Source organism: Myxine glutinosa, chromosome 2, assembly GCF_964187855.1.
Source record: "Myxine glutinosa chromosome 2, kmMyxGlut1.1, whole genome shotgun sequence".
In the NCBI taxonomy this organism is placed as follows: Eukaryota; Metazoa; Chordata; class Myxini; order Myxiniformes; family Myxinidae; genus Myxine; species Myxine glutinosa.
The window spans coordinates 31,723,806-31,736,753 of NC_136262.1; the positions used below are offsets into that span (position 1 = coordinate 31,723,806).

At 45.4% G+C, this 12,948-nt stretch overlaps 1 protein-coding gene across 2 annotated transcripts in view; it reads right to left on the bottom strand.

Moving 5' to 3' along the window:
* DNMBP (dynamin binding protein) overlaps positions 1–12,948 on the bottom strand; it is a 64,894-nt gene that overhangs the window by 34,548 nt on the left and 17,398 nt on the right. For both annotated transcript variants that reach the window (XR_013622643.1, XM_068108413.2), the window contains exons 3-4: positions 3,666–3,788; positions 1,414–3,021 (exon numbers count right to left, since the gene is read on the bottom strand). Coding sequence is in view for 1 of the 2 variants with exons in the window: in XM_068108413.2 (XP_067964514.2) it covers positions 1,414–3,021; positions 3,666–3,788 (1,731 nt within the window). In the remaining variant the exon portion in view is untranslated. The remainder of the gene's footprint in view (positions 1–1,413; positions 3,022–3,665; positions 3,789–12,948) is intronic.

Below are 12,948 nucleotides of genomic sequence, written 5' to 3' on the forward strand. Positions count from 1 at the left end.
TGATTCTCCTTTACTTTCGAATTTAACTCACCTATGGTGAGTTGCAGGTGCCTGCAATATAAAAATCACTCATTCAACCAGTTTGAATGGAGAAAAGGAGTCACTCTGCTGTTTTGCGTCACTGTGTGTACCGCAATGAGCATGGAGAAAAGAAAGAAAACCAGAGAATTGTCTGAGGAGGTCAGACACAAGATTGTAGCCAAGCATGGACAATCTGAAAGCTACAAGTCCATCTCCAGAGACCTTGATGATCCTGTGTCCACCGTATGCAATGTTATCAGGGAGTTGAAGGCCCATGGCACTGTGGCCAACCTCCCTGGACGTGGCCGCAAGAGCAAACTTGATCGAAGATTGCAGCGAAGGATTGTTAAAATGGTGGAGGAAAGCATCTCGATCAACTGACAAACAGATTCAAGCTTACCTTCAGACACAAGGTACAACAGTTTCAACTCGCACCATCCGTCGTAAACTCAATGAAAAGGGGTTCTATGGTAGGAGACCCAGGAGGACCCCACTGCTGAGAGAGAAACATAAGAAAGCCCAACTGTAGTTTGCCAAAGCACACCTGAACAAGCCAAAATCCTTCTGGGAGAATCTCCTGTGGACAGATAAGATCAGATTAGAGCTTTTTGGTAAAGCACATCATCTCTATGTTTACAGAAAACAAAATGAAGCCTTCAAAGAAAAGAACACCTTCCCAACAGTGAAACATGGAGGAGGTTCAGTGATGTTTTTGGGTTGCTGTGCTGCCTCTGACACTGGGTGCCTTGAATGTGTGCATGGCATCATGAAATCAGGAGATTATCAAGGTATTTTGGAGCGCAATGTTCAACCCAGTGTCAGAAAGCTGGGTCTCCGTCGAAGATCATGGGTCTTGCAGCAGGACAATGACACCAAGCACACTTCAAAAAGCACGCAGGAATGGTTCAAGACAAAACGATGGACTGTTCTCAAGTGGCCAGCAATGAGTCCAGATCTGAAAACAGCAGTTGGAAGAAGGCACCCTTCAAATCTGGGAGAACTGGAGCAGTTTGCACAAGAAGAGTGGGCCAAACTGCCAATGGAGAGGTGAAGGAAGCTCATTCATGGCTATAGGAAGTGCTTGGCTGCAGTTATTTTGTCCAAAGGCTGTGCTACCAAATATTAAGTCTAGAGTCTCAATAATTTTATCAATGCCATTTATTTTTATTTTCTGATTTAAAAGGATATATTAAGTTCTGAATCAAAAACAAAGGTTCTGTAATATTAACAGTGAAATAAAGAATTGCGGAGACCAAATACTTTTGTCAATTTCAACTTATTTTCGAGAAAATTGTGAGTTCTTTGAAAAAGTGCAAGGGTTCCAATATTTTTGGCCACGACTATCAGCAGCAGAACCTATGAATAATGACAATGTTATAATGCAGTCACTACCTTGGCTCCTGGTGTTTGATTCTTGTGTCCAGAGACCATCCTGGTCCTCTGTCTGTGACTGGATGAGGTTTATTGGATGTGCACCATGGCAGCCAGTTCCAGCAGAAGCACAAGTCTCAATTCCAGGCAGTAGTGAAGAAAATAAATTATGCTCTACTACCTCTGAAGTGCAGCATGGAACGGTCTGTGGCGAGGAACCACAACGTGTCACAGGGACGGGTGGAGCAGCACGATGAGCACGTGGTCGGAGATCAGGTGGAAGAGTAGGAGGTAGGGTAACACCATTCTGCTCCCACTGCCAAAGCGTTGGTGTCAAATTCTGTCCATAGAAGTTTTCTCCAGCCAAAGCCAATCCAGTTCTGCTACCAGTGAGACTCATGTCAAACTGCAACACCTGCTGTGTTAGCTTGATGTCCAAATCACCTGGTACTGAAAATGAAGGTTTTCCAGCCTTCGCACTTTTTTCCATGGATTCTGGCAGAGGTTCTGATTTTTGAATATCAGTTTGCAATGTGCATTTGAGCCTATCATTTTCTGCTTCAACATTCGCGTTCCCAAAATTGTCTCCGTACTTCCTGCTTTGTGTGCTATAACAGAAGGATCTTAGGGATGTGACACTGTCTGGACCACCACGAAGTGCAGAGGATGGAGCAACATTTGCTCTTTCATCAGGGGGCACATCAAACCGACATGCTGGAGAGGTGTAACAATCATTGGTTTCTTCACAAGACCTCACAGTAGTACTTGAAGGAAGTGTTGTGTTCATGTCTTCCGAAGGGCTGAAAGTGGATTCCAAGGGAACACCCTCATCGCATACACAAATTCTTCCAATGTCATGATTTGAACTCCCTGAGATTCCATTTTTTTGAACTAGCGACTTCTGCAAATCCTTACTGCTATTTGAGTCACCATTAAGGGTTTTGAATCGTTTTGCTATTCGTGTTTCATTTAAACCTGAATTCTCAGCAAGATTCAGTTTTTCACCATTCTGTTCTGTTAGAGGATGGTGCTCAGGCATCTCTACACTTTCCTGTGGTTTTATTTCAACAAACTTAACAGGAAACCTTCCCCTGAATCCTCTGATCTCACCCTCAAGCCAACCATCCTCGACATAATCAATTTCACGAATCAAATCTCCTTTTCTGAAGTTCAGCTCTCCTTCCTCAATAGCCTGGAAATCATACAAAGCTTCCGCGATGACCTGAGCATCCTCCACTTCCGAAGCCTTTTGTGGAAAGCAATCTGACCCCAAGCTTTGAGATTGTGATGATGGAAAGAGCTCAACAAACCCCTCTGGAAATGTTCCTCGACGGCCATCAATTTCCCCTTCAAACCACCCTTCCTCTGGGATGCTCAATACGGTGATTACATCTCCTTCCCGAAAGTCCAGTTCACCTGCCATCTGTGCTGACAACCCCATTATAGCTCGGGCCAGGCCCAGGGCATGTACAGGAGCAGAATGCTCTGTTTTTCGCCCATTACTTCGGTTAAAACTCGCAGGAAGTTTCAACTCCATCACACAGCTGCTGGGGACCATGCCTTGCCTATCATCCATCCATGCGTGTACCCACACTTCATCCAAATCTCCATCAACAATGAATACATCACCTGAAACCAAAGAACAACAGCAATCATGGTTATCATGTGATACACCAAGAGGCACAGAGTCAGGAAGTGATCATTTACAGTTTTTGATTTTAAGAAGTGATAAGCAACAAAGGTTGGTTCTGGATTGTGATAAAAAAAAGTTCTGGATTTATATCATCAATAGTTATCAGACACTCAAAATAACCATTTGACTAGTGAGCACTGTGCTGTGTTTGTCACAGGTATTTAAACGCTCATTGGCCAACATTTTTACCTCCACTTCGACAAAGTCACCTTCCCCCGACCCCTCGACCACCCCACCCTTCCAGTCTCAAATGTACCCAACCCAGTGTATAATGCAAATAATCCACACAACCTTCTTGCCCACAAATAGCACATCCTATGATTTTCATTTTCTTTTAAACCAATAACAATGCATATAAATATGTAACAATTACTTTAACACCTCTCAATCTTATTTCATTACATTTTGGCCTTGTAGGTTTGTTAACAAATGGTCATTTGATACATCGTAACCATCTATTTATAACCCCCTTTCCCTCCCCCCCTTTCCCATGGCCAAATTCCCACCTCATACTAATTTACCTGAATCAGTCAAAAGTCAAAAAAGACTCCTCAAAATCACGAAGGAAGACGATACTGACCTCGAGAGAGAGGGAGCGCATCCTTCGTCGTTGGCCTGAAGTCCTGAGTGCAGTAGCAGATCGTTTCTGACGGTGTGGCTTTGGGCAGAGGAACTAACTCAACAAAACTTAATGGAAATTGTCCTGCATGGTTAAAAAACAAGTTAAGAATGAGCAATCCATTTGCTAAAACCAACACCATTCATCATTTATTCACAAACTGAAACAGGTGCACTGTATCTGAAAATAATTTTTAAAAATGTATAAACCAAAATACATTTCCATAATTCTGCAAAGGCAGGAGCAAAGGGATGAAATGCCAACAAGTCTACAATGAAATCTACAAGTCACTCAGAGAGAAAAAGGTGGGAATAAATTAGGGGTAATTAAAAGAGTGGGTAAAGGGGTAAAGAAAGTTGCTTTCGGTTTCCTGGTCGCAGTAAATTTCTCTTGGTCCTCCGAGTGATCTTCCAAAAAAGCTAAGTACCGTATTTTCCGGTTTATTAAACCACTTTTCTATTGGCAAAAAGTTAAAAGTTGAGGGTGCGGTTAATACACAGATACACAAATCTTTTTTTTGTACACCAAGTCGAGGATCGTGTGAGAGCTAACACAAATAACATATAATAAAGTGAGCGCGAGAGAAGCACAACAACAGTAGAGAACAGGATTATCGGTAGATCTGTGGGAGGGGGAGGGCTGGGGGAGGAGGGAATGGTACACGGTATAAAGCAAATGAACACTACAAGCAATTTCAGGAGAGAAGTTGGGGATTGAAAGAGTGGATTTGGGGTGTTTTAAAGGGGGTAGAAAAGATCAAGGTTTTGGATGGGGGAAGACAGGAGATGGTGATGAACAACAACACACAACATGCATTTTAAGGCCATTTTCCCTGCTAGAGCAGGGGTTAGCCTTGCGGTCCCCATGACAATCTTCTCCATTTTGCCCTATTTTCTGCATCTCTCCTTGTTAACCCCCTTGCCCGCATTTCTTCTTCCACCATCTTTAGCCAAGTCTTTCTCGGTCTTCCCCGTCCTCTACTTCCTTCTACATCAATTTCCATCACTCTTCTCAACCAGTCACTTTCATCCTTCCTCAACACATGACCAAACCATCTCAGCCTGTTCCTCTTCACAGCATCAATCACAGGCAATATTCCCATCATCTTTCGCAATTCATCATTTGTCTTCCTCTCTCTCAACGATACTCCGCACATCCATCGAACCATTCGCATTTCCACCCTTTCCAGCCTTCGTTGCTGCTCTACGTTCATTACCCATGTCTCGCTCCCATAAATCATAACACTTCTCACACATGCAGCATACACCTTTCCCTTCAGCTTCAGCGACACTCTCCTCCTCATCAGCACGCCACTCAGTTCCCGAAACTTCTTCCATGCACATCTCACTCGAGCAACCGTTGCCGAGTCTGATCCACCTTCTCCATTCAGCATGTCTCCGAGGTAGCAAAATGTTTTCACACCTTCCAGCTTCACGCCGTCTCCAAGATCCAACTCAACATTTCCTCCATCTGCAGCTCCCTCGGTGCACACCTTACATTTGAATGTAGCTGCCACACTGGTAAATGACCCTCTCAGACCACTACATTTTTGATGAACCCACTCAGCGCACATTATACATTGAATGGAGTTCACTCCGACACCCTTCCTGCACACAGCACACGGCCACTTCCCCAGTTCTTTCCACCTCACCACATGCTTTACCACTTGCCATCACCTTCGTCTTTCCGATATTCACCTTCAGACCTTTTGTCTCCATACATTCCTTCCACTTGTTCATCTTTTCCTTCAGTCCATCCATACTTTCCGCAATCAACACCAGATCATCTGCATACAACAACTCCCACGGTAAACCCTCCTTTACGTTCTGAGCCAGCACCTCCATCACAGCTACAAATAGTAGTGGACTTAGTACCGACCCCTGATGCATTCCCACCTTCACCTCAAACTCACCACTGTTCCCGTCCTTCGTCCTTACAGCTGTGCGCGCTCTTTTGTACATTGCCATCACTACTCTGATCAACCATTCCTCCACTCCTAACTTCCTCAATGCCCATGTCAATACTTTGCGTGCAACCCTATCGAATGCTTTCTCCAGATCAACAAACCCCAAAAACAACTTCTTCCTCTTCTCCATGTACTTCTCCTGCAACTGCCTCACAATGAAAAGCGCATCTGTCGTTCCTCTTCCTGGCATAAATCCAAACTGCATTTCGTCGATCTTCACTTTCTTCCTTATCCTCCTCTCCAACACCCTTTCCAATACCTTCATTCCATGCTCCAATAACTTTATCACTCGGTACGAGCCACACTCCAGAGGGTCACCTTTCCCCTTGTATAGAGGGACGAGGGTACTCAGTTCCCAAACCACTGGAATGCGGCCTTCTTTCACCACCAGATTACAGATCTCTGTCATTCTCTTCACACCCCAACTTCCTGCTGCCTTCAACATATCTCCCACAACTCCCGTCGGCCCTCCCGCTTTTCCACTCTTCATTGCTTTTATCGCTTCAACCCTGGTGTTGGGCTAGCGGCTAGGGTGCCGGCTTAGGATCCTAGGATCCTGGGTTCGAATCCCGGTCAATCGCTGAATTAACGCCAGGGGGGTTGACTCAGCCTGTCATCCTTCCGAGGTCGGCAAATTGAGTACCAGTTCACTGGTAATTCCCTGCTTGTCGTTAAAGGCGGCAAAAAGGGTTGGCGTCATGAAGGGCATCCGGCCGTAAAACATTGCTTCAAAAAGGGGACCGAAAAACAACAACCACAGTTCCCGAAAAAGGCCAACCCCCGCTTGCGGGGAAAAATGGCCTCTAAAGGTGTTTTTATTTTATTTTTTATTGCTTTTATCGCTTCCTCAACTACCTTCTCAGTTATCTTCTCTGCCGGTCCTAAAACTGGGTTACTCTCTATGTTGCCATCCCATTCATTCTCTGTATTCAACAGCATTTCCATATATCTTTTCCATCTTTCTTTAATTCCATCTGGGTCGACAACGATTTGTCCCACTTCATCCTTCAAGCAACTCACCCCCATCACATCACACCTCTCTTTCGCTATGTGCTTTGCAATCCTGAATACTGCTTTCTGACCCTCTTCCGAATCCAAGCGTTCTCCGAACATTTTCCTACATGCCTCCTGCGCCTTTGCTACCTCTTTCTTTGCAGCCTTCCTGGCTGCCTTATAACTTTCATGCTCTGCTGTTTCTGCTCCCGTACCCTTCGCCTTCTGCCACTCCTTGAACTTCTTCCTCTTCTCGTCAATCCTCTTTCCAACTTCATCATCCCACCACCATGTTTCCGAGTGCCTCGGTGGTCCTTTTGTCCATCCACATACCTCACCAACGGCTCCCAACAGACTAGCTTTCATTGACATCCAACCACTTTCAAGCTCAACCACATCATCCTCTACCCTACTCAGCCTCTCTTTTAATGCCTCCCTTACTGTCACCTCTTTCAACCTCCACACCTTCATTCTTGGTTGGTACTTCACCCGCCGAGCTCTCCTCGCACCTTTCACCCTTATGTCGCAGACAACCAAGTGGTGCTGTGAAATGGTGATGAACCATTTGAACATGATGGTGAGATGGTGATGAACAGCTGTTTTAAAAACCTGGAGGGAGGAGAGGGATTGAAGAGAGTGTGGAAGTTTGTTCCAGATGCGGGAAAAAAGAGGAGTGAAAGAGTTGAGGTGAGCAGAGAGTCTTGATTTTGGCAGTTTCGCCAGAAGAGGGTTGCTGGCAGATCTTGTGTGTCCTGCAGGAATATTTGAGGGATAGAGCACAGACAGAGCTGGGGGAGCTAGGCCGGAGAGGGGTCAGTAGAAGACAGAAAGACCACCATCCTGCCTGCGGTGAGAGAGAGAAAGGCCCTCAGAATCAGCTTCATCGTGGGAGATACCAATGGTTCTGAATGCTTTGGTTTCAACCGTGTCAAGGCGAGCTAGGTGTGAGGCAGGAGCACCAGCCCACAGGGGAGAGCAGTATTCCATTAAGCTGTGGATGAAAGCTTTTTATGTGGTGAGGAGCTCAGAGGTGCCCAGAAAGGACTTTGCACGACTGAGGATGCCCAGACGGTGACTGGCTATGGAGTCCAACTTGGAGATGTGGTTTTCCCAGGAAAGATCATGGCAGATAGCGAGACCCAAAAGCTTGAGCGACAGAACTTCTTGGAGAGGATTGTTGAAAAAGTAGATGGGAGGGTTTTCAAGTCGGTCTTTCCGGAGAGACATAGTAAGAGTGTGAGATTTGTCAGGATTGAAAGACATATTCCACTTGTTTGACCAGTCTGTGATTTTGTCCAGGTCTGCAGAGAGTGAGGAGGCTGCAGACTGCCGATCTGAGGGAGGAGGAATGGATCGGCAGAAAGTGGAGTCATCAGCAAAGAGATAGAGAGGATTTTCCAGAGAGTCGGAGAGATCATTGATGAAGACGAGACAAAGCACAGGGCCCAGAACACTACCTTGAGGAACTCCAGCTTGAACAGGAAGGGGAGATGAGAGAATTCCACTCAGGGCCACAAGTTGACTGCGACCAGAGAGGAAGTCTGCAAGCCATGCGTGGAGGTTTCCATGGATACCATAGGAGAGTTTGGTGAGCATGGCGGGGTGCCAGACCGTATCAAAGGCACGAGATATGTCAAGGGAGACGGCTCTATTTTCCTGTTTGGCATTGAGGATCTCCATCCATTGTTGAGACAGCAGAAGCAGCATGTCCAGGGTAGATTGACCTGGTCTGAATCCAAATTAATGATTCGAGATCAAGCCATTCGAGAAGAGGAAGGATTTGATGACCTTGCTGATTATTGGGAGCAGGCTGATTGGTCTGTAGTTGCAAGGATCTGTTTTAGCATCTTTTTTTGTAAAGCAGTAAAGTTGGCTGATTTCCAAGCAGATGGCAGATGGCAGATGGCAGATGACCATGAGCAAAAGAGAGGGTGAAGAGAACAGAGGGTGAGCTAGAGCGGCAGAGCAGGATTTTGGGACCCGTGGGCTGATGCTATCTAGTCCAGTTGCAGAATCATAATCGAGGTTTGACAGAAACTTCTCCACCTTGTCAGGAGAAAAGGACACAGAATCCAGGAGTAGCTGGGTTCGACTGGGTAAGGTGGGTCCAGAGAGAGAGATGGGTTTGAGACACAAGATTTTGAGGCAAACGCAGAGTTGAGGCATTCGGCTTTGTCACATGCGGTGTCAGCTGTGTAGCTGCTTGAGGTAAGGGAGGGGATGGAGGGGGAACAAACACCACAAACAGATTTGACCAGATGCCACGAGGATTTGGAGGAGGGTGACAGGTTTGAGAGTTCAGTCTTGAGAGTTAGACGAGACGGATTTCTGAGAAATGTGAATGTTAGGTGCATATTTGGGTAAAAGTTGGGAACCTCACTTTTTAACATAATTAGGGTATGCTGAATTCGATTAACCCGGTTCCCAAGCCGAATTTGGAGTTTTTGACCTTCTAATTAGCATAAACAAAATGGCCGCCAAATTGCCATTTTTGGACAATTTCTTTGAACAAGCATTTATATATCATGTATATACATGGAGGTATTTTACTTTAACTTTACAACTTTTACCCCAAAATGCACCTAGAAGCTTATACATGGCCTTTTTTTCAGAAATCCATCTGGTCTATATTATGGTTGGCAACATACTATAAAATGGGAAATGGTTTTCAGACAATGTTTCACACAACCATTTATTCAAAAATTAAGTATACATGGCCATGAAGCACAAACATTCAGGAATATCACACATGTTGTTTTGCCAAACTCCATCAAATTCATACAAGGGGTCTGATCATCACTCTGTTGCTGACAGGCACACATTGATGTGCACATCAACTCTGAATGGCGACATTTGCAGCGTCGAGTCTTGCATTGCTTCTGGCATGCACAACAAATCATCTCGAGGCAAACTTTCTGGGATTGGACTCGGTGACATCAGAATAGGCTTTAGTCCTGAATCGCCACGTTTCCATCCCATTTCCGCAGGTGCAGGAAGGTCAGGTATGGCACAATGAGCATTTCTCCATACCATGGCTTGATAGTGCACTCACATCAAATGGAAATGAAGAGCATTACTTGTCGGTGACATTGCTTCTGGTTTACCAGTCTTGGAGAACAACATATGTCGTGGTGAATCAACAGAGGTTGTTCTGTGCACATTATATATTCTGCAGACGAACGCTTCTGCAGATTTGATCGTCTCCTCTGTGAGTTCACCAATGCCCAAGTTCTTCAGCAGTTTATGGTGCTCTTTGAAGGCTTTCCATGATGTTCGTTTGGTGTGATTTGCAAAATAGGAGGTGGTGTCACACCCAGTTAATGCGTGAAATGGTAGCAGTGCTGTGGATAAACTTCTCGGTAGATTGTTTAAAACAGCATTAATTGGTGTACAACGCCGATTCTTTGATGTACCTGACATCATCCAAAGATGTTCACATTGTGCACGTGGTAAGTGGGAAATTCAAAACGCGAAAACTCAAAATTCGGCTTGGGAACCGGGTTACTCGAATTCAGCATACCCTAATTATGTTAAAAAGTGAGGTTCCAAACCTTTACCCAAAAATGCACCTAGAAGCTTAAACATGGCCTGTTTCCATAAATCTGTCTCGTCTAAGTCGAGAGATAATGTTTCCTGGCTCTCCTGAGGGTAGACACACACTTGTTCAAAGCTTTGCAAAAAGAATAGAGATTGCCTTCAGTTGGATTAGCCTTCCAAGAGTTGTTTCAAGTTGTTTCAGGCAAGTTGCAAGTTGTTTCAAGGCAAGTTGTTTCAGGGCAACTGCCTCACCACAAGATTCAGCATACCATGGATGGGAGGAAGGGTATGACAACTGAAGACGAGATGGGATAAATCTGTGCATGAGAGAGAGCAGTTTACTTGAGCAGAATTCCCAGAAAGAGGTGATGTCAGAGGCAGTAGAGATGGGAGACCAGTCCAGGTGATTGATGGCTGCTTGAAGACCATGCCAGTCAGCCTGAGTGAAATGCCAGACTCATCGACACTGAGGAGGCTCTCTGACAATGGCCAGAGAGATGTCCACTTTAACCAGCAAATGATCAGATGAACCGATTGGAGCAGAAGAAGAGCAGCAGACATTTGCAGGGATGTTTGTCATAACCAAGTCTAGAAGAGAATATGCTCCGTTGACTGAGATCCGGGTCGGGAAATTGACAGATTGTGAGTCCCAGTTGGTCGCAGAAGTCCTTTGCTGAGGTGCCATGGCTGGTAAGAGAGGTACCCACACCCACTCGGCTGGCATGATGACAGTTGAAGTCGCCACATATGAGGAAGAGAGAGTTGGGATGAGTGGATAGAAGTTGGTCCATGTTGTCAGACAGCGAGATGTAAATGGAGTCATCAATGTTTGGAGGATGGTACAGAACACATGAAAAAAAGGTGGGAGCGGAGAGGAAGCCGTAGCCAGAGGTACTCCTGGGGTTGGAGTGGAGAGAGGGCAGTGTAAGGAGAGTGAGGAAGATAGTTTTTGATAAAGATAGTAACCCCACCACAAGGATGAGGCCCGGGTCTATCATACCAGAGGAGTGAGTAACCAGGAAGAGATATTAAGAAATCAGAGACATCTTGAAGTAGGAAAGTTTCTGTTAAGCAGATTAAGTCTGTTTTGTCAGAAGCAACCCGTATGGAGAGATCAATCAGGTTTGAGCGAAGGCCCTGGATGTTTGAGGTCCATACCGTTCGGGAAGAGGGAGGGGAGCATCGGGTACAGGACAGGGGAGGGGTTGGGTAAGATGAGGGGTGAGAGGGGGAGGTAGGGAGAGCTGTTGATAGTGTGTCAGAGATTGCAGAAGAGCTAGGAGAAAGGGAAGGATGAGGAGGACAAAAGGTTTGATGGTGATGGGATGAGGCACAGTGAGGTGTTGTTTGAGGGGGGGGGGGGGGGCAGAGCAAAGTAGAAGGTTGGAGGAGGTGGAGGTATGAGCTGGAAGGGAGAGGAAGTGGATAGGAGGCAGCTTTGTGGAGGATGGGGAGAGGGGAGAATTGTAGAAAGATGGTTGGGAGGAGATCTGAAGGGGAGGGGTGTGGGGGGGAGTTTTGAATGGAGGGGTGAGGGGGGTGATTAGAAGGGGAGGGATAGAGGGGGGGAGATTAGAAGGGGAGAGGCAAGGAGGGAGTTTAGGAGGGGAGGGGTGAGGAGGAAGTTTAGGAGGGGAGGGCGAGGCCAGAGAATTGAAAGGGAGGGGTGAGAGGAGAGTTTGGGAGGGGAGGGGTGAGGGGGGAGTTTAGGAGGGGAGGAGTGAGAGGGGAGTTTAGAAAGTGGACGATTAATGACAAAAAAAAAAAAAAAAAAAAAAAAAAAAACACCTTTAGAGGCCATTTTTCCCCGCAAGCGGGGGTTGGCCTTTTTCGGGAACTGTGGTTGTTGTTGTTTTTTCGGTCCCCTTTTTGAAGCAATGTTTTACGGCCGGATGCCCTTCCTGACGCCTTCCTGACGCCAACTCTTTGTGCCGCCTTTAACGACAAGCAGGGAATTACCAGTGAACTGGTACTCAATTTGCCGACCTCGGAAGGATGACAGGCTGAGTCAACCAATGGTTTGAAAACATTTTTTACAAACTGGGTTTATTGTGATTTTCAAGTCAGAGATCCGTTTGAAAACGATAGAGGAGAGGTGGAATGAAGGTGAGTTTAGAGAATGTAGAAAGGAAGAACTGAAAGAGATTGAATTTTGTTTTGAAATGGAATGATTTGATAAGGAAATTGAAAAGCGCCTTTTAAGTAGGAAGAAAAACAGCGTGTTGTAATAGACCACTGAATAAAACACTGCAGGGGAAAGTTTAAACATATTTAAATAATATTTAAACAAAACTGTGAAAAACAATCTGAGAAAAGTCCCTGAAGTGAGGGTGTGGAGAAAGAAGGAGAAAGGGTTGAATGAGTATGGTGGAAACTAGAATTGGAAAGGTGAGTATCGGCTGGAGAGGTAGAAGAAAAAGGAGATAAAGGGGTGGGGGTGAGACAACACGCAGGTGGTCGTGGGCGGGGACTGCGAGGAGGAAAGGAATTTTTTTTTTTTTAATTGAAATGAAACATCATTTATTTTTGCTTTTATTTTCCCCTCGTTTGTATACGAGTGTGAGTGGAGACGTCTCAAATTAGGAAATAGTTTTTACCTCACATTCATTTTAATTGCTTGCATTATTTTCATTAAATCATTATTTGTTGATTTTCAATTTCTTGTCTTGTTTCGTTTGTTCTGTGGGTTCAGATTAACCCCGTGTGTTCCGATTAGATAAGGCTTTGGGCCTTTCCCGCGCGCGCCAA